General features: G+C 41.2%; 3 protein-coding genes and 1 non-coding gene across 5 annotated transcripts in view; 3 read left to right on the top strand and 1 right to left on the bottom strand.

Moving 5' to 3' along the window:
- The window catches only part of vps53 (VPS53 subunit of GARP complex), a 34,453-nt gene extending 26,826 nt beyond the window's left edge, over positions 1 to 7,627 (top strand). The window contains exons 21-22 of the mRNA XM_054794750.1: positions 5,527 to 5,631; positions 6,966 to 7,627. Of these exons, the coding sequence (XP_054650725.1) occupies positions 5,527 to 5,631; positions 6,966 to 7,136 (276 nt within the window). The 3' untranslated portion in view covers positions 7,137 to 7,627. The remainder of the gene's footprint in view (positions 1 to 5,526; positions 5,632 to 6,965) is intronic.
- A 1,621-nt stretch (positions 7,628 to 9,248) lies between these two features.
- Positions 9,249 to 13,269, top strand: rflnb (refilin B). Its single transcript, XM_054794459.1, has 3 exons — positions 9,249 to 9,679; positions 10,160 to 10,248; positions 11,829 to 13,269. The coding sequence occupies exons 1-3, from the start codon at positions 9,488 to 9,490 to the stop codon at positions 12,145 to 12,147; spliced, it is 600 nt and encodes a 199-aa protein (XP_054650434.1). The 5' UTR covers positions 9,249 to 9,487; the 3' UTR covers positions 12,148 to 13,269.
- Positions 13,270 to 13,496: 227 nt separating this feature from the next.
- On the bottom strand, positions 13,497 to 13,569 carry trnav-aac (transfer RNA valine (anticodon AAC)). Its single transcript has one exon. It is a non-coding gene; the product is annotated as a tRNA-Val (tRNA).
- A 417-nt stretch (positions 13,570 to 13,986) lies between these two features.
- Positions 13,987 to 25,507, top strand: LOC129191125 (tRNA-dihydrouridine(20a/20b) synthase [NAD(P)+]-like). Of its 2 annotated transcripts, XM_054794169.1 has the most exons (13): positions 13,990 to 14,320; positions 16,936 to 17,057; positions 17,162 to 17,279; positions 17,363 to 17,485; positions 18,600 to 18,834; positions 20,230 to 20,233; positions 21,262 to 21,355; positions 21,457 to 21,557; positions 21,813 to 21,960; positions 22,057 to 22,192; positions 23,449 to 23,551; positions 24,267 to 24,367; positions 24,590 to 25,507. In XM_054794169.1, exons 1-13 carry the CDS (start codon positions 14,229 to 14,231, stop codon positions 24,623 to 24,625), a joined length of 1,413 nt encoding a protein of 470 aa, XP_054650144.1. In that variant the 5' UTR covers positions 13,990 to 14,228; the 3' UTR covers positions 24,626 to 25,507. The 2 variants fall into 2 exon arrangements, with proteins under 2 accessions (XP_054650143.1, XP_054650144.1); XM_054794168.1 differs by lacking the exons at positions 21,262 to 21,355; positions 21,457 to 21,557; positions 21,813 to 21,960; ... (2 more) ...; positions 24,267 to 24,367; positions 24,590 to 25,507 and having other exon boundaries at positions 13,987 to 14,320; positions 18,600 to 18,826; positions 20,052 to 20,386.
- The last annotated feature ends 1,913 nt before the right edge of the window (positions 25,508 to 27,420 follow it).

The raw sequence follows: 27,420 nt of genomic DNA, 5'->3' as shown, positions 1-27,420 counted from the left end.
GAGAGCGCTCTCTGGACATGTTGTGTCTCCTTTTTCTTTCCCTCAGCACTAGTTGGTATTTGTTCCGCTCTATGTTGGAGGGTCCTAATAACCCCTAGTTTATGTTGTAGTGGATGGTTTGATTCAAAAAGCAGGTATTGGTCAGTGTGTGTGGCCTTTCTAAAGACCTCTGTAAGTAGCTGTCTGTCCTTTCCTATAATTACCTTGCAGTCTAAGAAGGCTAGTTGGTTTTCTTTAGTGTCCTCGCGAGTAAATTTGATATTGGTGTCCACCGCATTGATGTGATCTGTGAAAGACTGAATTTCTTGTTTTTTGATTATGACAAAGGTGTCATCCACGTATCTAAACCAGTGCCTTGGTTTTGTCCCTGAGAAGGATGTGAGAGCCTGTTTCTCCATCTCTTCCATGTACAGATTCGCCACTATGGGTGAGACTGGTGAGCCCATAGCACAACCATGAATTTGTCTGTAAAATTTCCCTCTAAACTGAAAATATGTGGTGTTAAGGCAAATTTCCAGTAATTGGCAGATGTGGTCAGCACTAAGTTTTGTTCTCCGATGCAGAGTTGAGTCCTCGAGCAGTCTCTTCCTCACCACCGAGACTGCTGCTGAGGTGGGGACAGATGTGAAAAGTGAAGTCACATCATAAGACACCAAAGTTTCCTCTGGCTCCAATCTGAGGTCTTTGATGCTCGCCACAAACCCTTTTGTGTTCTCTATATGATGATCAGTGTTGCCTACCAATGGGGATAAGACTGTTTTTACATATTTCGCTACATTGTACGTGGTAGAGTCAATGCTACAGACAATGGGTCTGAGGGGAAACCCTTCCTTGTGGATTTTTGGAAGGCCATAGATACATGGTGTAGCCTCCCCAGGGTATAACCTATGATACATCTGTCTGTCAATTAGTTCTTCCTTCTCTAACTTTTGGAGACAGTCTATGATTTGTTTCTTATACCTACTGGATGGGTCCCTTTTAAGTTGCTCATATGTGTTGGCATCACTAATTAGACTTGTTATTTTTTCTTCGTAGTCCAATGTGTTGAGAACCACTGTGCATCTGCCCTTATCAGCTGGTAAGATGGTGATGCTCTCATCTTTCTGCAGAGCCGCTAATGCTTTCCTCTCACCTAACGTGATATTGGACGGTGGTGGTTTGGCACTACTGAGAAGGGCCGATATTCTCAGACGAAGGTCCCCTGCCTCTGTTCTAGAAAGGTTATTGTTCCTGATGGCCGATTCAGCTGCTGTGATATAGTCTACTGTGGGTATCGTTTTAGGAGTCACTGAGAAGTTGAGACCCTTGGTTAATACTGCCTTCTCTGTCTCCGAGAGGCTTCTGTCTGACAGATTTTTGATCCAATTTTCTTTAGTATTGGTCTGATTCCCCCCATCCTTAGTGTTTACGACAAGCTGTGGTCGATTTTCCAATAGAAGTTTCTGGAATTTTCCCTTATGCCTTTCTTTGGTTTTGCTATGGTGCTTCATATAACCTGATTTGGTAAATTCACAAACCTCCTGATAGGTTTCGTGCGTAAGCTTGGTTTGCAATCTCTGATAGAAGGTTTCTACTTCAGACTGTTTATTTTTTATCTCTATGTTAAGTCTCCTAATTCTCAAATTCTGTATTTTTCTGATGTAGTTTTGTTGCATTTTCCTTGCCAAGTGTCCTTGCTCAAGGGACGCTTGCCTCATGCATTTGGGGATTAACCTACTCTGCCTGCATCTAAGATTGAGCAACTTAAAAGGGACCCATCCAGTAGGTATAAGAAACAAATCATAGACTGTCTCCAAAAGTTAGAGAAGGAAGAACTAATTGACAGACAGATGTATCATAGGTTATACCCTGGGGAGGCTACACCATGTATCTATGGCCTTCCAAAAATCCACAAGGAAGGGTTTCCCCTCAGACCCATTGTCTGTAGCATTGACTCTACCACGTACAATGTAGCGAAATATGTAAAAACAGTCTTATCCCCATTGGTAGGCAACACTGATCATCATATAGAGAACACAAAAGGGTTTGTGGCGAGCATCAAAGACCTCAGATTGGAGCCAGAGGAAACTTTGGTGTCTTATGATGTGACTTCACTTTTCACATCTGTCCCCACCTCAGCAGCAGTCTCGGTGGTGAGGAAGAGACTGCTCGAGGACTCAACTCTGCATCGGAGAACAAAACTTAGTGCTGACCACATCTGCCAATTACTGGAAATTTGCCTTAACACCACATATTTTCAGTTTAGAGGGAAATTTTACAGACAAATTCATGGTTGTGCTATGGGCTCACCAGTCTCACCCATAGTGGCGAATCTGTACATGGAAGAGATGGAGAAACAGGCTCTCACATCCTTCTCAGGGACAAAACCAAGGCACTGGTTTAGATACGTGGATGACACCTTTGTCATAATCAAAAAACAAGAAATTCAGTCTTTCACAGATCACATCAATGCGGTGGACACCAATATCAAATTTACTCGCGAGGACACTAAAGAAAACCAACTAGCCTTCTTAGACTGCAAGGTAATTATAGGAAAGGACAGACAGCTACTTACAGAGGTCTTTAGAAAGGCCACACACACTGACCAATACCTGCTTTTTGAATCAAACCATCCACTACAACATAAACTAGGGGTTATTAGGACCCTCCAACATAGAGCGGAACAAATACCAACTAGTGCTGAGGGAAAGAAAAAGGAGACACAACATGTCCAGAGAGCGCTCTCAACCTGTGGGTACCCACGGTGGGCTTTTAACAAATGTCAAAAGAAGAGAGTAGGGAAAGAAACCCAAAAGCCCACAGAAGCAAAAAGGAGAGGAGTGGTAGTCCCTTATGTAGCGGGGGTCTCCGAAAAACTCCAGAGGATCTTATGGCAACACAAAATTCCTACCTATTTCAAACCAGTAAATACCCTGAGACAAAAATTAGTGCATCCTAAAGACAAGGCTCCAAACCAGAAACAGAGCAATGTGGTCTATTCCATCCACTGTAAAGATGAGGAATGCAAAGAGCACTACATTGGGGAAACTAAGCAAATGCTCCAAAAAAGGCTTTATCAACATCGCAGGGACAATGCTAGTGGTCCTCAATCAGCAGTACATCTACACCTTAAAGCTACCAATCACTCTTTTCAGGACAGCGAGGTAAAGATTTTGGCCAAAGAAAACAGATGGTTTGAAAGAGGAGTAAAGGAAGCTATTTTTGTCAAACAACAGAACCCATCATTGAATCGGAATGGTGGTTTGAGGTTTAATTTGGACCCTGTGTTCAGCAGGTTACTGAGACCAAAACCCACAGCTCTTAGTCTTGCAAATGAGGTGAAGGCAGGGCCGAGCCAGAACAATAGATGCTAACAAGCCAGTATCAGAGTCGTTCATACCCAATTCAGGGAGCGACACTTCCCTTTTATCGTAGGTGTGAATAACAGGATAGGATTATACCACTGCTCCGCCCAGGCTTAGTGTAACGAACCAATAGGAGGAGGGTGTTGGCACACCAATTCCGCCCACTCTTACTGTATTTAAGGCCTAAGCTACCAGCACTTATTAGTTTGCTGACGAAGCTCTTCGGATGAGGAGCGAAACGTCCGACACCTTCTACACAGAAGTACAGATGACGTCTCAAGAAGCCTTTTCCTCGATGGACAACTCCTGTACGACTGAGAGCCTACACAGACGCACTAAGAATAATGCAATTTTTGGAAAATTCGGTTGGGGGAAAAGTCTTAATATAGTCAAAATATTATAGAAATAAAATCATAATTATTAGAATAAAATTTACTAGAAAAAAGTTTAGATATTTGGAAAATGCAAAAAAAAAACAAAAAAACAACAAAAATGGCTAAAGTTCTTACTAATAATTCGGGATGAATCAGCCCACAATTCATTCATATTCAGTATTGGTTCATATAATCGTCTAAAACCTATGCCGCTTATCCTAATTATCCCAGCTGACTGCGGGCGAGAGGCGGGGTGCACCCTGGACTGGTCGCCAGCCAATCGCAGGGCACATACAGACAAACAACTATTCACACTCACATTCATACCTATGGACAATTTAGAGTCACCAATTGACCTAACATGTTTTTGGGATGTGGGAGGAAACCGGAGTACCCGAAGAAAACCCACGCACGCACGGGGAGAACGTGCAAACTCCACACAGAGATGAACCCAGGTCTTCCTGATCTCCTGATCGCCAACATGCTAACCACTCAGCCACCGTGCGGCCCACTGGCTCTTCATTGTGTAATATTTATTGTATAATATCCTAACAGTTGCCAGTTGGTGAATCTCACTTTTAAGTCAGTGCTGTTGTATTTCTTGTGACTATGCTGGCACACCATAAACGTGTGATCCCGTTTGTTTGAATTCTGTGTCTAGCCTTTGCATCAGGTCGAAGGAGAAGGCCAATGCGTTTGTTCTTGTGTGGTTGCTCTGAATGAGAAGTTATGATATTTTGATGTATAAATAAAATACAATTGAATTGTTGGACACCAGACAGGGTCTTGTTGTTTATAGCTGTAAGCTGCTGCCTGTGTCGAGGATTTTCCTCAACTCATAGTGTATTTGTCAGGTGTTTTGTTTTTTGTGTGTGTGTGTGTGTGTGTGTGTGTGTGTGTACATTGAGGTTGTTCTGTGAGCTAGTTCTGTCATTCTGAGGGGGCCTCCCTCTCCTGGCTGGTACAGCGCCTGTGAGACGTGGCTGTTTTCCACTCTTTCAACCCAGCCCACCATCCTGCCAGTGCTCTCTCCCACTTCTGAAGGTCCCCTCTAGGGACTATTTAAAGAGCAACCCCCATTCCCACCCTTGTTTAACCCTCACTATATCGCTCTCTCCGTTTTTTCTTTTACATTCTTATCCAGGCTTACATTTTTATACCCACAGGCCTGTTTTTTGGCCTGGCTCCAGCACAGTTGCTAAATAAATCAGTCGGTCAGCAGGGCGGGTAGGAAAGCTAAGAATTCTGCACAATCCTCAACCTTTTATGCCTGCTCACCTTTCACATTCTTGTAATTCCCCACTGCGGCCTTCCATGACACCTTTTCTGCATGTCTGTTGTCACAAAGGTTAAAAAGACTGATTGGGCTTTTAAAAACGTGAAGCAGACTCTGTTTTCAAGTGTCTAGTTGCAGATGTCGGCTCGTGTGGCTGGGAAAAAAAATGCAGTCTGTTCCAAGTTTTCCACCTAATTTGTATTGTTACACTACTAAACTGTATTCCACAAGATGCATTTAACTTGTAAAGTAGTCTATTCTACCCAGACTTTTTAAATAGGTCCCTGTGAATAATCCTCAACCACACATGGAGTAATTGGTGTGTACGTGTTATGCAGAATAGTCAACTGTTGGTGTGTCATATAGATCCCCCCCCCCTTCCCTCCACACCCTCACTCTTTTGCCTGATTTAGGTCATAGCTTCTCCATATGGGATCATTTAAAGATCATCTGGGTTGTACCATGATGCCTCACAGGACAAGGAGGGGGCGTCAAAACAAACTTTAAACTACTTTTTTTCCTTTTTTTGCAGGTGGTGATGGCCCCGCATGAACCGCCCGTAGTGTTTGTGGACAACTACATCAAACTCTTGGCTGATGGCAATCCAGAGACTTTCCAGAAGATACTGGACATGAAGGTTTGTACTAAAGGCTGTAGACTCTTCAGGCCCTTGGTTGGGGTGGGAGGCTGGTCGTATTAAACTTCCCATTTCTGTGCCACCATGGGAAACTTGTGCATGACAAGTTTTGCACTCGGCTGCAACGTGTTTTTACTGCTACACAAGTGACATTGTTCCTTGCTGCTTTGTTAGCATGCTGGCAAACACTGTTATTGTGATCACGTGGGCTCTATTCGGTCGCAGTATGTAATTGACTCCTTGTATCGGAGTGCCAATATCGGAGATTTGACATGCAGGCCGATATACTCCGACATTTTTTTGCTGATATCGGCCCAATATCGGAGATCAGTATCGGATTGGGACATCCCTAATTATTACAATATGGTTTGTTGTAACAAAATAAGTGGCTAAGCACTGTAACACACATACGCATCTGATTTATTCTTCTGATGTTTGTAGTGCAACTTTTGCACCAGACTCTTGATAAACCACAGCTCCTTTTAACAATAACAATATAGTAATCCCTTGTTTATTGCCCTTAATTGGTTCCAGACCCTAATGTGATAAGTGAATTTCCATGAAGTAGAATTCCTTATTTATCAGTTGAATAGAGCATTCTAAAAACTGCTTACGACCTTCTAAATACGTTTTTTTAACATTATTGGAGCCCTCTAGACATGAACTAATGCCCCTATAATCACGTTTACACTCGTATTACCCAAAATAATAGACATAATCAAAGAAAATAAGCCATTTAGGACATAAACAAGACTTGTGTGTGTTGCTATAAGTATGTTCCTTAGTGGCGTTGGGGTGTTGAGTTTCATCTTGCCGTGGGTTACGGACGCCTCAGTAGCCCGTGTTTTTATTAGGGATTTTTAATCAGGGATTATCGTGCCTGTTGTAACATCATTCAAACCTGCAATAAAAGCCTGTTGTTCCGTACGTCTGGTGCTTGTGTGTCTCACCTAGCATTACCGTAACATTAGTGACACCTGGTGGCCAGTGTAAAATACTACACATTATTGTCTTTGAAGATAGAAGCATGGAAGATAGATGGAAATATGATTTCACTGATATTGAAAATGTGATGTATAAAAAGAATTGGGGTTCAAATGGCGTTTTTTTCTCCAAAAGCAGGTCTTGAAAAAGAAAATGATTCATTCAGCATAGTACCTATACTGTATATAATAATTACCCTAGCTACTTGCCAATATTCATCATTTACATTTGTTGTCTAAATTCGATCTGTGTCAACAAATTCATAAATGACTTTCTCAATCCTCGTGTGTGTGTGTGTGTGTGTGTGTGTGTGTGTGTGTGTGTGTGTGTGTGTGTGTGTGTGTGTGTAGGGTTTAAAACGTGGTGAACAGAGCAGCATGCTGGAGCTCTTCAGACAAAGGTTACCCACACCGCCCTCCGGGGCCGACGGCAGCACCTCTTTGTCCTTCAGTGCCACCACCCCTGAGCAGGAGTCCTCCCGCATACGCAAACTCGAGAAACTCATCAAGAAGAGGCTGTAAACAAATAATACTGTGTGTATAGCAAGGATGGAGCTCAGCTAGTGCTCCATTCAGTTGAAATAGATGACTGAACACAGAAAAACAAAAACCCTAAATTATGCTAAGTTATGAAGAAACTTCCTCAAGGGTTACTTGCTGTTGCTACATACTTAACGTCGTTTATATCCGCAATTTCGGAGCTTTCTGTTAATGGCCAAGGTTTGGCTGTACTTACTTCTCTGACATAAATTTAGAAGAAAAAAATAATGGCATCTTAAACTGGAGGCAGTTTAACCCAAGCTCAGCTCTGAATTACTGTTGGAGAATAACCGAGAGGAAAAGTACAATTACTATTTATTTCAATTTAAATTTAGTTGCAATTTATTTGCTTTTAGTAACGCATTCCTTCCTCTGGGAACCAGAATTGTATCTTGCAGTGTATGTGTTGTCACGGGTTACGTTGTGTACGATGGCAAACTGGTGAACTTGATTAAACATTGCCACTGATGATACCCAAATGGTCACGGATTTCTACACCCTCATTTGTTTGACACTTTGACAATTAGAAGCAAGTTTTATTTCCACTTTTGCCTGTCATTTATGTTTGGATGCAGTTGGAGAACCACTCGACACTAAGACGTGTGCCTGGAAAGTGCTATGACGTCGCACATTTTCATGTCAGAACGCACGCACCTTGCGTTTGACGTGAATGGAGCTTAAGAATGAGGGCTGAAGATATTATTATGGAAATGCATCATACAGTACATTCCTAATTCGCCGCAGCAGCCTATCGGCAGGAGGCCTTGGGTAGAGCGAGTATATTTCACATCTCTGCGCTTGCAGATGCATCTCCCTCAGCGTGAGGTCTCCATAGAAGTGGACTTAACATTCCTGTCAGGGAGATGGGCGCATTCGTCCCAACCTGCTCATCCATATAGAATGTGTACGGTTTATCTGAGCATCGGACGTGAGTGATTACGCCTCGGAGTGCATGGGTGCATCTAAATTCAAGTTAATTTTAAGTGTCAAAATGTATTTAACAGTGTAAACTGCGGCTATGCCATGCGTAAGTAGGTGTAGTAAAGTCAGATTGTATGAAAAGAAATGTGCCCTTGCAATGTTTCATGCCGTTTGGCTCGAGCGTTTTTGTAACCTTGTTAAAAAATATTACTCCCGTCCTGTAGTTTCCTCACACGGTTAGCTTGTTCTGTTTCTTCCATTGTGTACAGTATTGGGACTTAGCAAGCGACTCAAGTGGTTAGCTAGTTTGGTATCCATGACCACAACAAGAGAGGGCACAAAGGAGATTGATTGGCAATGGTGGACAGCCAATCAGGACGCAGAAGACAATGGGCGGTGCAGACAGAAGAGAGAGAGACACACAGCGCCTACAGCTAAAGCACAGAACTACAATACTCAACTTCCCACAATGCAATTCTTAAAGCTTTTTCATAAAATATGTTTTTCAGACTTTTTACAAAATTTTCAAAAATTATGCTTTTTTGGGGGGTGGGAAAACCAGCCAATTTGTGCTTTCTCTCACCAAAACTAGGCTGTTTTTATTTTATAGGGCTTGAGCTTGGACTGTGATCTTATGCATTTAGCTTGTTAGCTTCTTTTGATGCGAGTGAACAATGGCAATTGAAGAGACAGCATGAACCTAATCTAATAATTACAGCAGGCACTTTCAATTGCAAATGTTGATCTGAAGTCAGGTGAAGCCGACTTCAACATAGCAGGACAGTTTGTGGGGAGGGGCGAACCTGTGTAGTGTTGGGCTTTTATGTGGCCAGCCTAAGGCACACCTCATGCTGTCTAATCAGCATCCTGATATGCCACACCTGTGAGGTGGATGGATTATCTGGGCAAAGAAGTGCTCACAATCAGATTTTGACAGATTTGTGGGCAATATTTGAGAGAGATGGGCCTTCTGTGTACGAAGAAACAACTTAGATATTTGAAAGATGGGAGTAAGAGCGACTGAAAGAAAGCGTTTTGTTTCTCCATGGAGCCTTTTTAAGCACGATTGGTATCTGGTTTCTTGCTCCTTTTTTATCCAATCAGCATCGAGGAAAGGCCTCGAAGGGGTGGGTCTTTCGGCTTAACTTCTGAAGTCTCATTAGAGGGAAAAGTTTGAAGTGGAGCTGCAGTGCAGTAAGGTGTTTTGTCCAATGTTTCGCTCTTCACTGCTTTATCATCTTTATTTATTGGTGGCGTCGTGATTTTCAGTTTGAAGTGTTATAAAAGGATTCGAGCTGTCGGGGAAGAAGAGGACGTAAGCAAAAAGCACCGCAAAGAGGAACTTGTGGAAGTATTTCTCTCCTTCGCAACAAGCATCCTTCTGGTTGCTTTCACAACTTCTCTCCCTTGAAATGGTCGGAAGGTTAAACTTGCCAAATGTTTGCGAAGAGGATCCTTTGGGTATGAGCTGCAGGGCAGACCGAGGTCTCGACAGCCCGGACTCCGGGTTACCACCGAGCCCGAGCCCCAGCGCCTGGCTGCTGCCTCAGGACAAAGCCCGCGGAGTGAGTCCGGTGCCAGAAGATGATGGAAGCGCCTCCATGGTGGGAAACACTTTATTTATTTATTTTTTTTTACCCTAATCAGTTGTAGTTTGATAAACAAATTCAGTCCTTGATGACCACGGCGTATCTCGACTGGCATCCTCTAATTGTTTATGATTCCGTTTACTACTATTTATTGAAATTCTTGCCTGGGGTGTATTGACTCATTGGGCAGGGACCCATGCAGTTCAGTAAATACGTGCACAGAGCCACTGTTTAAAGAACGTCCTATTGAATATTGAACTTTGACATTGAATACTCTATAGGAAAATATAACTTCAGCAAAATTAAAGAATGATGTACCATACCACGCGGAATTGCTTCAAACCCACAAATAATGCTGCACACAAGAAAACAGCTATGAAAGACGAAGAACCTGTCTGTGGGATCACACAATCCACCTAGACCCACTTCAGACCTAATCCGGGCCAATTAGAAGTTTGAACCTAACATGCTTGCTTTTTCAATATTTTCCTGCAGGTTTCAGGTTTTCCCTCTGGTTCCTCGCTGCAGCCTTTGTCATACGGGGAAGGTATCTCGCTCGATCCTTTACCTCCTAAAGAAGTAAGGTGGGTTGTGTTAAAGGTGTGATATCTATCTATATTAAAACTAGCGAATGCACCCATCCATTTTTCTGTACTGCCATCTTGTTCCGGGTGCCTAGAAAAGCTGGACCTATCCTCATAACGTACAAGTATGCCAGGCACTTACCTGGAGGCCGCTGGAGGTCAAGTCAGGGTGAGGCTGGGCTGCGTCAAGTATTCCAAAAAAAAGCTACAACTCACCGGAAGTGCTTCCGGTTTCCCAGCATGCCTTGCGGCACTTGTTTTATACACAACAAAAGTTATGTGTTTAGAGTTTGGGTAGTTTATTAATCTCCACAGTAGCAGCAGTTGCCCTGTTTGTGTTTACTTACCTGTTGCACAGCATGCAACAGTTGCATTTCTTGTGTTCGCACTGTGATTGTAGTTGTATAGTGTCCCGCCTGTTTTCACTGTGGGACAAGCTCACTTTAATTTCAGTGTTGGCGCGCTAATGCTAAGCTCCATATGAGCCTGCACAGGACAAGTAATAGAACATGGATGGTGATCGATGATGCATAGTCCTCAAACGTGTCAATCACTGCTATTGACACCATAAAAAAGACACATTTATGTAGGAAAAATATTTACATATTTTTAAATGCGTCGACTTATGTTTAGACTTTCATTCAGCGAAATACAGTAATTGTATTTACAGTGGAACCTTGTTTAGTTTCAATCTGTTCCAGAAGGTCCAAAACTATCCAAAACATACCCAAACTGAATCAATTTTTCCCGTAAGAAATAAAGAAAATCCAGTTAATCCGTTCCAGAAAGCTAAAAATGCTAACACAGAACACTTTTATAGTTTTACAATTGCGGTTTTATACACAGAAAACTATTCGAACTGCAGATAAATGAACATTTAAGGTCACTTTTACCTTCATTGAAGATGTGATTGTTGGCAAGAAGTGTTTGGCTATGAGTTATTTCCTGAAACCAGTAGTATTTCTCACTTTATAAGTTTCTGCTTTTCTTTTGATGATGGCTGCAACGTAACCCTAGATGGAGCCACAGAAAGTTGCAAGTGCCGACCTTCGATGAAGGTGAGAAATGCTATTGAATTCAAGAAATAGCTAAGAAACTGATGGTGGCGTCCGTGTTGATCTCGCTGTCACATTGGGGCATTTGCCAACAATCGCATCTTCAGTGAAGGTAAAAGTAAGCTTAAATGCCAACTGAATCCTTTCATTCGTCATTTCTATGCATTTATAATTGTTTCCTGCATGTAAAACTACAATTGTAAAACTGTTTTCATTTTGACATTTTTGAGACTTTGGAAAGAACTACAGAGTCAACTGCTGGTGACATCACAGATGGGCGACGGAGCTGACTTCCTGTTACGTTTTCTATGTAGTAGCAAGCTAATAGGCTGCTAACAAGGAGGTTTTGTGATAAAAGTGCGTTAGGAACACAGTTGGACCCATAACATGACAAGACGTGCACCATTGCCAAATTTTGACGTACATTTGTGACATTTACCGAAAAACACGCTAACCAGCGTTCCCCTGCATATGCGGAGAGAAAGGCAGCTAGTGAGTACAGCGAACACCTTCTGTCGTCCACAGATACACCTCATCAGTGCACTATGACTCAGACCGCCACTTCATCCAGAATGTGGCCCTTCAGCCATGGGGTCAAGGCCTGGAGCACTGCACGCAGACCATTACCGCCGTGTCCCACAGCACCTGGCGCCACTATAAGACGCAGCTGGATTTCCAGCCCCGCCATCGGCTGCAGAGCTTCAAGAGCACCACCATCATCTACCCCAAAAAGACCAGTGCCATGTACGCCACAGAGCTGAGTTACGACTGCCGCCGACGAACCCGACGTTTCCTCTCCAGCGTTGAGTTGGAGGCAGCAGGCAGTAGGAAGCTACCTCAGTAAGAGCGGAGGCGGGCGTTTCTATATCGGTCCTGTACTGTAATTCTACCATGGCTGGCTGTCGAAAAACCTGCTGTGTTGTCTTTACCTTTGAGTAGCCAGTTGTCTGTTGTCGTCTTGATGGCAGTGAACCAGGAGTGCCTGTGCTGCCAAGTTACACATAGCAGAGATCTAAAGACGTAAAGTGAAAGGGTGGAATATCCTTTTATTCCACACCTTTACATCCCAGTCAGTGGGTGAGTCATCCATTAGAAATGACCCTTTCACTGATTTCCAGAAACCTGCTAGTCTTTGTCGGATCGTGACCAATGGAGGCTAATTACTTGCCCTTTTTGAAGTCTCTCCTCAAACTGGCCGCTAAGGCAGCCAGGTTGTTTTTTTGTTTGTTTTTTTTTTGTTGTTGTTGTTTTTTAAATCGGCGCAGAAACCGATGAGGCCTACTGCAACTAATTGAAGAATGGAAGAGCAGTTCACCGTGGTGCAGGACTTTTCAGGTTTCTTTCACTTCAGTTAACCGCACTGTACAGCGTATGTGGTGAAAATACTGTACACTTGTTTTGGGAATGCACGGTTTTTGTGTGTACTTCTGCACTAAATTAGCACAAAGTAAGCCCTTCCTAGCCTCCGTTGTAGCCAACAGCTGCAATTCTCTATAGTATTATATTAATATCGGTGGATTAAAGTGACTGTTCAGTATGCTTAAGTAGGTGAGAGGTTGACTGTGGGGAATTTACTGCAGTAACAACTTTTTTTTATGTCACTTAGTGGGGGGGAACCTACAGCATTCCACTTAACATCCTTTTGGCTTTTAAGTGACTGTATTTATTCTTTTAGATGCCAGATTTTTATCAGTGCATAAATATACCGCGTCAATAGATATATTTTGCATTTAGTCCCACTGATGCATTTTTTTTTGTAATATATTGGTGACTCACTGATGGCCAATTTGAAATAAAATCATTGAACTTCATCTATTGTTTATTTACTGGAAGTGGTTTGTAAACAACACAAAGCATGCGCTAAGGTTGGACAAAGCCATGCATAACTTGATTAAATAAAACGCAACTACAAAAGCGGCACAGAAAAATGACTAATCAAGTTTTGAATGAACTTTCTATCGTGTAAAGGCTGGCCTGTTCGTAGTGCGTGAGCGCCTTGTAGTGGCCAGCGGGTGTAAGGATTACAGTTAACTCTTCTTCGTTCAAGTGTAATTATGTTGTTTCAAAATAAACTTATCCTAAATTTTTGTTCTATTTCTACATGCATAAATATCAAACGCACATTTAGAAGTCTGTTTAGACTTTCATTGTAGCCAAGTCCCTTCAGGTAGCGTTCCGACAGAGTCTAAAATGTGTTTCCACCCGGTCTCGAACCGGGGACCTTTCGCGTGTTAGGCGAACGTGATAACCACTACACTATGGAAACTGCTGCTTAAAACTTGGCTCAGACCAAATCACATGACTACACAAATCTCTGTTCAGAACAAAAAACCATTATTGGTAATTAAAATGTCTTTTACTATAGGTCGTTAAAATGAAGATTTACATTTGTTTGAAGGACAATAGACTGTTTAGAATCGTCTAGGGTCATTTAAAAGATTTAAATGTGTACTGTAACTTAATTGCCGTATTTTATTGGTTTTAAGTCTCAAAGCAGCACTTTAAAACGCGACTTGAACGCATCATTAACTGAATACAGCCTCCCTGACTGAATTGCAATGTTTTGCTCATTGCAATTTAAATGTTTTCTCCAGTTACATTTAAGCGTTTTTGTTTAGCAGTTAAACTGTCAGGACTTCTTATTTAAATTTTTATTGTAATTGTTTTGAGCCACGGGCGTGTGATTGCGTAGAACACAGAGGACACGCCCACAGTTTCCGGCATGGTGGACTGACGGACGACTTTCCATGCATTCATAGCTATAGCATATGTCGATTTAAACTGTGTGGTGTTTGTTTGGTATATAAAACATGTCTTTACGGATAGAACGACGAGGTGACAGAAGAGTGATTCTGTAAAAATAACGAGTCCGTCCTGAGGGTGTTGGCTTGCTATGCTAAGTTGTAGCATTGCAGCTTCACAAGGATGGCGACCACGAAGTACAGTAGCGTGTCGGAGATGTTTGAAGGCGGAAACAACGTGGTCAAAATTTGTGCACCGATGGTTCGATATTCAAAGTAAGTTTACCCATTTACTATATGTTATAGTAATAATACAATGTGAATAGGACATTAGCAACTGTACTTTAATTGTTGTCGTTGCAGTGGTGTGGTGTTGCACTGCATCATACAGCTGTTGTTACCTGTTCTTTTGTTACCTCAGTTTAGTTAACAACGGTCCATATTGTTTTTAAATAAAATATACAGGGAGTACACACATATTCAGACATGACAATACAACAACACATTCAGAAATTCTGCGTTAATTACATGGTACAGCTATGCTACTATAGGATATAGGATTCACAATAGCTTTTTTTTTTTTTAACCTCAGCCACTAATATTGCCTGTGATTGATTGTCCAGGGTGTACACCGCCTCTGGGCCGAAGTCAGCTGGGATAGGCTCCAGCATACGTGTGACCCCAATGAGGACAAGCAGTATAGAAAATGGACGGATGGCACTAGTATTGCTCTTCACAGAAAAGTCCCAAGCCGTAACAAAAGAGGTACAGATTATTTACTACAGTCAAGTTACAAATAAACAAACAAAGAAAAAAACCCAGACAGAAATACAGACTTCAGTCGTTTATCGTAGGATTCAATATTAATACATGGAATATTTTCATAGTTAGAGCACTGAAAACCTGTTTGTGACTTTCTAAATACGAGTTTTACCATTATTACAGCCCCGTAGACATGAAATAACACCCCAACAGTATAGTCACCTTTAACCCCCTATTATTCTTTGTTTACGTCACACTGCGCAGGCTCCGGGATCACTGCAGGGACACAAGAGCCTGCCGCCGCTAGCATAGCAGGCAACCAAGCTAACTAGTTCGCCTCTCCAATTTACTTATTCTAAACTTAAGAAAGTGTTTCAAACGGAGTTGGGATGAAGTACAAAGTAAGAAGTCAAAAACCTTACCACTTCCACACGGCATGGGAGGAGAATTTATTTTCACTCGACAGTGGTCATTTATTAATTTATTCATTTTCGAAAAGCCACAATGAGTGAGGGAGCGATGTTTGAACCGGGATGTAGCGAGGGACACTGTGTTAAAATGATTCTCGTGTAAACATAGAAAGACTCAAACTTTTATGAATAGTGATTGAATTTGTTCGCATAATTAAAAATAAGTGGAGGACAATCCCACGCCACCGTTGCTCTATACAGTACTGCCCTGTCCTCTGCATTAAAAAGCGACTTTGCGTCGACTGACGAGTGGAAAATCGATGCACATCACTGAAAAATGACATTTGCTGTCAAGCATTTCTAGCATTTTTATTCAAATAAATCTTTCTAATAAAATGAATAACAGAAAGATGAATCCTATCTTTTTCACTGAGCTAAACCAGCCAAGCATTCTTTTCGCTAACACTTTTGCTAAATGGGCAGTTTAGGACTACTTTATACGAGCTGCTTTATTTTTAGCAAGTTTGTTTCACTAGCATTTGACAGGTAAGTGGAACAATAATGTAGTTGTTTTCATCATTTTCTACCGTGCTTTACCACTGCCACACTTCTGTGTGAGTATTTTGAGTTCTGCGACACTGAAGAGGTTCATACTCCACCTGTTCTTGTTTATCGCATCTTTTTTAGTTCTTTTTCATCTCATCCAGCTCTTGTTTGCCCAACTCCGCCTCTATAATAGGTTTTAGATACATCTCGGATGCTAGATGGATGGGAGAACTTTTTCATGTCGCCACTGAATGTCACAAAGTCACGGCGGCAGGGTGAATGATGCCGTGCTTAACTGCTGCACGCCACAGTTTTGTCCTCACATCATGAAAACTCGCCCGTATTTTGGCCGTCTCTGCTTGCAGTCTGCACCACCAGCTGCTGCATCCGCACGATCATTGTCCAGATGTGTCCATAAATCCCACCCGATGTGCCAGGAGCACCTCTGGCTCGAGTGAAGCTTGCCCTTAAACAGTTCTTTAAGCAGTACGGACACGTAGCTCGTGGGGTTCCGCTTCTCGCCATCAGGAGTTAGGCCAATAACATACTGTATTATATTTGCTTTCTTCTTCAGTCTATTATTCTCTTTACGTAGGCTTTCATTTGAGCCCTCCGGTTATACAATCTGCACAATGAAGCCTCCATTTCACCAACTCTTTTCACGCATCCAGTCACTTTCCCCTTAACAGCATTTAGCTGTGGTCGCAGTGTAGCCTAATTGCCTCTTGGCGTTCCTCTCTCATTATCTTGTGAATCAAGGAGGTTAATTCCTCTGTAATGGCTTCTTTAGCTGCCTTGTCTGGAGCCATCAGCTGCTTCTCCGTGCTTTCTTTGTTCTTTTTCCTTCTTTGGAGGCACCACAGGATTTAACAGCTATCATTCTATATCAGTATGATCAAAACGATCGTCTTTACCACAGTTTTTGAAAACTTTGTCAGAGACTGGTGTCATCCCGGCGTGCCTAGCCCTCGCGCATGTTCACATACATGTCGATATGGTGCAGTGCGGTTCTAAACCACTGCCAACTACACTAACAATATACATTAGCGATGCCAATCAATACCCAACACTATTAGGCTGAGTTTTTGACACAGCTCTTGCAGTGGCGCTTGTTAGATTGTGACGGTGTACATCACACATGGCATCATTTGGTGTACTATCGTTTCTCCACAGGCTGGCTTTCAGGTCCTTGGTGAGGAAATACGACTGTGATATCTGCTTCACTCCGATGATAGTTGCTTCTGACTTTGTGCAATCTGTCAAAGCCAGAGACAGTGAATTCACCACAAATGAGTGTGAGTAGCATCCTTGTCATTTATCTTCCGAAAAGGGACAGTGTTTCCACATTGCGGTTTGTTCGGAAACGCCACACGCTCCACTTTGTCTTTGACTGCCTCAGGTGACAGACCCCTGATTGTGCAGTTTGCTGCCCATGATGCTCAGACGTTGGCTGACGCGGCCTGTGCAGTAGCACCTTTCTCAGATGGAGTTGACCTCAACTGTGGATGTCCCCAGAGGTGCACCTGTCAAGCCTTTTCTTCGTTTTTAGTTTAGCCATGCGAGCTACTTCACATGGTTGTATTATGTCACGTGCTTTCAGGTGGGCCATGTCGGCAGGTTATGGTGCTTGCCTTATCAACAAGCCTGAGCTGGTTAAAGACATGGTCAAACAAGTTAGGAACCAAGTGGACAATCCTAACTATACAGCATCCATTAAAATAAGGTAACACTAATAATAGTCAAATAAATCAGAATAGTTAAAATCAGGGGTGTCCAAACCTTTTCCACCGTGGGCCACGTACTGAAAAATGAAAGGATGCAGGGGCCACTGCTTCTCAGCTTTGTCATATACTGTAGGCGACAAAATGTATTATTAATACAAACTTTGGCCTTTTCTCTTTTTTCCTCGTTTTTTTTTTCAATTTTCCAAACATTCTTACAAACTACCATTCTTAAATAAACTTTGTACATTTTCTTCTCGTAATGTTATGACTTTATTCCCATATTTTCACTTTATCCCAATAATATTTTCACTTTTTCTCCAACCTAATTTTTGAAAAAATGCAACTTTGTTTTGTTTTGTTTCCCGTATTACGGCTAAAAAAATAAATAATATATTTTTTCTTTAATATTTCAACTCAGCTACTAAAATGACATTGTTTTTCCTCACAATATTACACGTTTATTCTCGACTTTTTGCAACTGTTTTCTCGTTAGAATACGACTTTTTTCTCTTAATGTTTTGACTTCATTCTCACAAAATTAGAGCTGTTTTTTTTTTTTTTTTTCCATTTGTGTTCCTTTAATTTTCCAACTACTTCCACTTTCTTCTTGTAACCATGACTTTTTTTTTTACATAATATTTTGACTGTCTGCTTGTAACATTGTAACTTTTTCCCCAACCTAATTTTCCAAACATTACAACTTTATTTGTTGTTTTGTTTGGTTTCCTCATATGACTTATGACTTCAGTCTTTTTTTTATATATATATTTTAACTATAAGCTACTAAAATGACGTTATTTTTACTCATAATATTACGTTATTCTCGTAAAAGGTTAAAAAATTTTGTAAACAAATGTTCTACCTATTCTAACTTTTTATTGTTAGATTACAACTTTCTTCTCTTAATATTTTGACTTTATTCTTGGAAAAGTACTGCTGATTTTTCCATTTATGCTGTTGTCTTTTTCTTTTTTTTTTTTTTTAAGTTTTCTTGTTACTTTATATTTTCTGAATGTGCCGCGGGCTGCAAATGGCCCCCGGGCTGCACGTTGGACGCCCCTGGTTTAAATGAACAATAACATGTTCATAATCAAATTGACTTGACACCCATAGAATCCACAACGACCTGAGGAAGACAGTTGATCTGTGCCAGAAGGCCGAGTCAGCAGGTGTATCCTGGATAACGGTGCATGGGCGCACATCAGAGGAGCGCCACCAGCCTGTCCACTATGACGCCATAAAGACAGTCAAAGACAGCGTGTCCGTACCCGTCATTGCCAATGGGGACGTAAAGTACCTACGTGATGTGGAGTCCATTCACCAGCTCACTGGTGTTGATGGTAGGCTTGTTTTTGTTTTTGTTTTGTTTTGTTTTGTTTTGTTTTGTTTTTTTAAAGAGAACCTTCAGTGTATCCTGGCCATGATTGTCAATAGTTGCAGCGAGATTGTGAGATGCTGAGTATGCTGAATTCCTTACTGGTGGGGTGGGGAGCAGGAAAAAGTCCACTTGGAGCTTCAAAGGTCTGACCTCAAAGCGTTCCAGTTGAAAGTGTCTCCTGTCGTCACCGGGTGCAAAAGCATATAACCACCAGGGTCTCTAATTAGTGCTGGGTCGAAAAACATTGGCATTGATAGCTGAGTCTGTAGGCCACCTGCTGATGCAACTAAGGTGGCACTAGCTACATCTACCTCTTTGTCTACGGCTTTACATTACTGTTGATCTGCGCCTGTACGCGCTTGAAAATGTTGTTTCCGCTACTCAGCTGTTGGTGTGAAACTAATACGTGTTCCACTTGTATTGCTTCTGCTGCGGCTGTGTTGTGCAATATGCTGGTTAGGAAACGACCATGAGGTCAAGGAGAGCTCCACTTGCTTTTGCGCTTTCTCGTGAACTCCTAATCATTACAAATTTATGAAATAAAATTAGTTGTGAAATTTTGGAAGTGACTCTCTCTCTCTCCAGTTACCACCTGATACCGCTGGACTCCTCGTCCTCTTTGTGCTTTAAGTAAATAAACACCTTGTCTATAATTGATAGGCAACACAAACTATGGCTGATAAACCTGTATAAGGTGGTTGCTTAGGATAGTAGGTGCATTAAAGTGACCTGGTTCACTTTTTACAGTCACTTAACCACAATCATAAAAGAGAGGAACTGGTCTTGGTAAATTGTGACATCAAGTTCTACAAATTTTGACACTTTTTGGGTGATGCCATTCATGTGTGATGTCAGATTTGTTCATTGGTGAAATCAGAGTACATTGATGCCATTAGGAACCCTATTTGCACGCATTTCGATGCACATTTCATAGTTAGCGCTTGAAATGTCCAATTTCCCAGGGACACTGAACGCAGCATTATCTGTCATTGTAACTTTTGATGATCATGGGCTCGAGGATGGTGATATTTCTTTAAATGTAAAAACACTGAAACGTATATAGCAATTTATCATAACATTTATACATCTAAGTTGTTCATATCATATAAGGCAAACTTGACTGAATGCTGAGGGTTCCATTTAATAAAATCCCACAGGTATGACTTCTTTTAATGTCCCTGTTCTAGGTGTGATGGTCGCAAGAGGGCTGCTTGCTAACCCAGCTTTGTTCGCGGGGTATGAAGACACACCGTTGGAGTGTATATGGGACTGGGTGGACATCTCTGTACAGCAGGGCACCCCATTTACTTGCTTCCACAATCATCTGATCTACATGCTCGATAGAGTTAGCTCCCAGCCGGAGAGAAAAGTATTTAATTCTCTTTGTAGTACATCAGCTGTAATCGACTACTTACAGAGTACATATGGATCAGTGCACGTTTTGGAGACCTGATAACATTTATATGACGTTTTTAAAACATGTGTATATACTGTGTTGTACTTAATAAAGCTGCAGCGTAAACCATCTTTGTGTTTGTCTTATTGTACGTTTTTTTATCAGATTGGAATGAATAATAACAGTTAATAATTTGTCTCACAGTGGATTCAAATTGTTTAATACTAATTTACAGGGCCGACTGACGTGTGCTTTAAAAATCACTTGAATCTGATTTAGGAGCAGGACAAGCGGAAGTTAAAGTTTTCTTCACAATAAGAGCGATTTTATTTCTGCGTTGACAGAACAGAGACGTTTTCAAAGTGATTAGCGCCATTTTTAATAACTAATAAATATATTCTATCATAGTTGAAAAAAGGCTTCTTGTTTAAGAATTTCCTCCAGTTAGATAAGCATTTTAATTTGAAACGGAGCAGTGGAAACGCATTTGCTCGTTGACGGAGGTGCTGGTGGCGCATGATAAACAGGAAGTGTGGCAAGCAAGCAAATGCAGTCGACTGATAACTTTTAGCACTCCGTTACAGTATTAGCTTTTCTCGTCTGCGTTTTTTCCTTTTGTCGACGGTAAGTTAAACTAGCGAGCTGTATCGACAAAGTACTACATTTGTGAAACTTTAAGACTCTTCAGTGTTCAGTTCACTTAAGTTTGGCTAACAGCTCGCGTCAAATTGGATTTATTAAGGTGGGTAAATGATAACTAACCTCGCACTTGCTATGAAGGCGCTGTACGGTATAGTTGCATCGTGAACTACGGCTAAATGAAATATGTGACTCAAAGTAAAGTCAACTATGAGCTAGAAGACTTCTGCACAGTGTTGTCAAACCAGCAGAGGCCACATAGAGACGGACCACACCTTCCATTGAACCTGCAATACATCTAGTTGACGAAGCTCATGAACCTTGCTTTGTTGCTCTTTTCGCCTTGTCTTTATGTCTGTTAGACATGACGCTGCAATGGACTGCAGTAGCACTCTTCCTCTACATAGAGATTGGCATCCTTGTCATTCTTTGTTTGCCATTCATCTCTGCTAAGAGGTAAGTACCTTTCATGATCAGTTACTGGAATACGTTTTGTATTGTCCATTCCTTGAAATGGCCATATATGTTAATTGTGTGTGTGTGTGTGTGTGTTACAGGTGGCAGAGCGTATTCAATTTGAGGATCTGGAGCCCAGTAGCCCGGTTTTGGAACAAAGTGTTTCTTACAATGATTGTTATACTTATCGTCCTATTTCTTGGTAGGTGCATATTGTATGTGTCATACTGGTTAACAGGAAGTCATCAAATAACCTTTTGTGTAAGGCACACAGGTAGTCAGCCATTTTTCAGCAATATAGGGCATTTCCAGAAGTCATACCTGAACAAACTACTGTTTGTTATTTTTTCATCAAGCTAAAACAATTGTGTTAGATGCTCACTGAGCGTTTGTCGTGCTACAGCTGCTTGTTGAAGTCACTTCCAATTTGAAGGTTTTACTATGAATGCTTCTGTAGATGCGGTCCGTGAGGTTAGGAAGTATTCCCTTAAAAACCTCGGCACGGATGCCAAACTGCAGCCCAACATGTTTGACCACATGCACATGAAGCTCTTCCGGGCCCAGCGGAACCTTTACATCTCTGGCTTCGCCGTCTTCCTCTGGCTGTGAGTCTGTGTTGCAGTTTTTACAGCAAAAAATAACACAAGGTAGCAATAGCTGTCAGTTGAAACCTTGAGTATTCATTGTACTTTCTTGTAAAGGGTTATGAAGCGAGTGGTCACCTTGATTAACCAGCTGGCTTCCGTGTCAGGGACCACTGCTGCACTTCAGGCGCAGGCTGAAAATGCAAACAAAGCTGCTAAAAAGCACTTGGAGGACAACGAGCTGTTGAAGAAGGTATGTTGTACTGGTTGATTGAGAGATTTACAGTCGTCCCTCGTTTATGGTGGTTAATTGGTTCCAGACCCGACCGCAAAAGTGAATTTTGTAGAAAACCGGTGTGACTTTCTAAATACGGGTTTTAATGTTATTAGAGCCCTGTAGACATTAAATATTACCCCAATAATCACTTTTACACTCCTATTATTCTTTGTTTCCATCACATTACACAGGCTACGGGATCACTGAGGGGACATAACAGACGGCCGCCGCCAGCATAGCCAGCTACAGAGCCAACTAGTTAGCCTCTCTAATTTACTTATTCTAAACGTAACGTGTTTCAAATGGAGTGGGGAAGGAGGACAAAGAAGCCAAAAACGTACCACTTCCACACGGAATGGGGGGAGAACCTTTTTTTTTCCCCACTCGATCGCAGCCATGGCATGTGGGCTCGGCTCCATGCAGCATGAAAGGTAATGTAATGTAACGTCTTGTCTCATAACACTACTGATGCCTAGTGACCAGAATACTACATATACTTCATCTAGTAATAATAATAGACGAAGTAATAATGTGATAGTAGGCCATAGTCAACCACGAAACGCGATATTGTGAGGGAGCCATATTCAAACCGCAATATAGCGTGGGACGACTGTACTTGATTCATTCATTTATTTTATTATGGTTTCGTGTACATGGTGAACTGACTATGTATGTGCGTGTCCCACTATACAGTACAGTATTGATCCCAATATAAGACGACTCCTCTGTTCCAAGACTAATTTTTAGAGAAATATTTATAAGACAAAAAGAATCTTTTGAACCCATGTTTTCAATATATGTGACATAGCAACTGGCAGACTGCAATTTAAAAAAAAAAAAAGATATTAGCTGCTGGATAGTTGTTGATGACTCTGATTCATTGATCACTATTATCTTAAAATTAGCACTTAATGCCTCCACTGTTTAACTTGTCCAACCTTTGACACGTTTGTCACCTGTTGGTTGACATGTATAATTCTCTTAGCCGAGAACATAAGACAACACGTCTTTTTTCTGACTATTTTGGAGGGGAAAAAATGATCTGTCTTATATTCGGGTCAGCACAGCATTATCTTGTATAGTAAATGTGCTGTGAGTGGAAGGCCCCTTCACTCATGTTGCTGCACTTCCACTCAAACCACTGCATCCCCATTAGGGTTTTTTTTTTTTTTTTTTTAATGACGCAATACGCACTTGTGATGAATAACTCACTGTCACTTGATGTCATGTAGACTCTGATGGAGGGGACAGGAGATAAAGCAACTGCAGAAGGCATGGAGCTGTTGAGGAAAGAGGTGGAGAAACTGAAGGAGGAACTAAAAACATCAGAGGATGGTTAGTAAAATACAGTTCATGTATCTACAGTCGTCCCTCACCACTTTGTGGTTCACTGTCACAATTTTTCAAAAATATATTAATTCATAAATCGTGCTGTTTTGTGGTTGAATATGGCCTATTATTAATCAAAATATGCATATTGAAGCAAATTGTATATATTTGTTGCCTAAATTACTGAAATACAAATATAAGGCATTCAGATGACACATTCACAGAGAGAGAGAATGTCTTTATTTTGTAAACCCATCCACAGAAAAGTCTACATTTCACATATCCTAAGCAGTTACAGCCAAACCAAGTAACTTAAAAATGGAAAAGTCTTCTTTTACATGTAGTAGTTGCTTATCAGGATTACGCAAAAACGACACAACCAGTTTCCGTCCAACTTTGGGATGGGAGGAGGGTGCGATCCCATTCAATTTTGTTGCAGCTTGAGATAAATAAGCACATAGTTTACTTTCTCATTCCATGTTGTGTTTTAATGACAAGATTTGATGTTGCACCTGAAGTTTACTGGCTATTAGAGGGATAGAGATTTCCCTTGTTCTTGTCATTAGCCTCGTTCTTATCAGGGCACAGATTGCGGCTTGCAGAAGCTGATGCTTGCAACAAACCCAAATACGGCGCTCCATTATATATTTTTTTTGCTCTTCGAGCTTGATGTTGAACTCTGATTTCCAAATTGCTAATGTTGTGACCGTGTCCAACGCAGCCCTGAAGAAGTCCAAGAGTGATGCAGATGGACTGAAGAAGCAGACGGACGGTCTTGCCAGGGAGTATGACAGACTGCTGAAAGAACATCAGGAGCTGCAGGTGATGCTTTGTCCCAAACAGCAGGATTGCTTCAGCTTGTTTGTCAGCAGCAAAGCACTTGGCATGATGGCAGTGTTATTAGCTTGAATGCCTCACAACCAAGATGTTTTCTCTTGGTACTCTGCTTTCCTCCCACCTTCTATAAACACGCACGTTAAGCTAATTGGAGTGAATTTCTTAGCCTAGACAGTAACTTTTTTCCAAATATTTTTTGTCTTCCAGAATCTTCAAAATCTTGTGAATAAAAAGGACGACTAGCCACTGTACAAATTTCCAAGCAGCTCCTGACGTGACCAAGAACACCAGCAATGAGTTGATGCCTGAAGTTTTTACATTGATGCATACTTTTTTTGGTATTTTTTTCCCCTCGGCACCTGACTAGCTTAAAGGGGAGTTTCACGACCGGTTTCGTTTCTGCCTGGCACTGTGGGCCTAAGAGGATTGCTGCTTCAATCAATGCTCTGTCAGAGAATTCACAGCTCTTCCTTGGCTTGTTGAAAAGGGTTGTTTGTAGACATTTAAAGGTAGCTTTGGAGTTTTATTTTGGACCTAAGGAGCCTATTGGCATAATTTCCTTATATTAGGCCTGTTATGCTTCTCTTTTATCCACAAATGCTCCATATTACTCTTTGCATCTGTAAATTAAGGTTGTGTGTGTACGACCTCCCTTCTATTACTGTAATCAAAAGTTGCTGGGCTCAGTAATGTATTTGCACATTTAGCATTCAGTCTTTGTTGACAAATTACTTTGTGTTTGTTCCATCGCAGTATGTCTTTTTTGTTGTAATTTTAAAGGTGAAGTACTGTGCTACAGATGTTCAACGTTTACATCCAGCAACTCCCCCAGGTTTGGTCTTAATTTGAATGTCAATACTTTTGTCTATTATTGAACTGCCTGTTTTTCTTGTTTTCTGGAGGGATGGTGTTGTGTGGAGAATTTGACTTTGTGGGTCTTTACAAATTGTTTTAGTTCAAAATGTTGTGTTTCCCAAATGCAGCAATTTTTTACAACATTTTTCAGATGGACTGTTGAGGAACTTTGATCTTCCCTGCTAATTCTTACCTGTACTATCAAACATGCGTCAGGAACATGCAGAATGTATTTTTCTCCAGCATCTTAAATAAAATCGTTGCCTTTTGGATTGGCGGACCGGGGTGGTTAAAGGGTGGGGGACCAGAGGTGTGTTTCATCTATGGTGAGATAACACTCCTCGGCCTTCCTGGTAAGAGAGGAGGATCCCCTGCATAGTTAAATCTCTGATTCAGAAGAAGCAGTGAGGTTTTTGTCCAGGTTGTGCAACTGTGGACCAACTCTGCACTGTGGGAGTCCTCCTTACATGCAGTGATGAGTTTGATCAATCATCTAACCAGACCTGTGTGGTGTGGGAATTTAGACAAGTTTACCTCAGTGTGACCTTTTTTAAGTCAATGACCATCTTTTTATGGAGGACAACAACAACGTGGCCTGCATCAAAGTAAAGGAAATTAATGACATTTTTGATGACTGGATGGACAATCTTGCAGTCACTCTTCCTTAAAGCCATCGCGGCAATTCACCAATTTTGTGAGTGTAAGTTCCAGCATGAATCCTACACTCCTGTATTCAGTCAGTGAATTGGGCAGATATGATGCTGCTGACTTAAGGTAGCCATTTTCCTTCAAAATGCCTTGTTTCTTTCCACGGTAAGTCACACTTCAACTAAAACGAATGATGGCAGTAGCGTTTCCATAGTATGGCCTGTCAAGTCTCCAGTTAAGCAATGTTTTCATAACTACATGCAGAGGTGCAAAGCACTGCTAACGTTCAACAACAAGAAAGCCGGATTAGACTTTGCCAGAAAAAAATGTAAATTTGTTTTAATGCCACAATCTTGTGTGCTTTCACATAGTGACCAAAGTATTAAAAACTCATGGTTATATTTACAGTTATGTCAAACATCCAAACACTTTTAATCCACAGAAAGCGGAAGTACGGAGCAAAAAAAAACAAAAAAAAAAACGTCCAAATGTCATCATTTTGTGAATGTCAACGGTTTTATTTCATAAATGCAAAACCGTAAAAATGTTATGTTAAAAACTATATATGTACAGTTTACCATGAATATAATCAGAAATAATAACGAAATGCAATTAAATAAGGTACTTTTCATTTATTTTTGTTGCTCAATGGACAGCTTTTTCATAGGAAAAACCTATACAGTACAGTACAGTAGAGATTTAGATTATATTTAAGAAAAAAGTTGTGAAAAATAAATAAAAAAAATCCTGCCTCAAAGCTCAGCTTTCGCTTCACTATATATTTTGAACACTATAAAATGTATGTACGTATTTTGATTGAAATGAAGGCCACAGGTCATGTGCCTCTTTACTTTACCTGAGATAAAGAAAAGCACGTGTGTGTAGAGAATAAAAAGGCTGTTTTGCAGTCCACACATCTTCTAGTGTGTGTTGCACTTTATGCTTTGCAGTGGAACCTCCGAAATCGAACACAATATTTTCCATCATTAAAAAAAAAAAAAAATCACAGAATTTATAGGGTCAATCTACTGGCATCATAAAACCATTACCGGGCAGCAGCTGCGTGCGGTCGAGGAGGCAACCAGCATGTTTTATGGTCACAAGACATTGTTTTCTTGAAGGTAGGAATTTAGTTGTTTTTTTTAACTCAATAGTTAAAGGTGGTTATGGTAAGCAACAGTTATTTTTAAAATACGGTAAACAACACATTTTCCAGCGTCCCCTCTGCTGTACATGAGCACTTAACCACAACGTGAAGATGCAACAAATTCATAAAGACGCAGAAATACATATACGTATGAAAAACTGCTTATGACAGAAAAAGTGCGGCATGAAAGTCCGTGTACCATCCGTTCATTTGTTGTTTCATTTGAATCCAACACTACGACTGTACTTCTGTGATGGACGGGTGTGCTGTCACTGTTACCTAGTGCATAATTATATCGTTCGGCGTGTCACTTTCAATGTCCATGTTTGCATATTCTTAATTCTCCCGGCCCTCCTCTGTCTTCTTCTGTTTCCTTACCTTCACACCA

Source organism: Dunckerocampus dactyliophorus, chromosome 12, assembly GCF_027744805.1.
Source record: "Dunckerocampus dactyliophorus isolate RoL2022-P2 chromosome 12, RoL_Ddac_1.1, whole genome shotgun sequence".
NCBI lineage: Eukaryota > Metazoa > Chordata > Actinopteri > Syngnathiformes > Syngnathidae > Dunckerocampus > Dunckerocampus dactyliophorus.
This window is presented reverse-complemented; position numbering and strand designations above follow the sequence as displayed.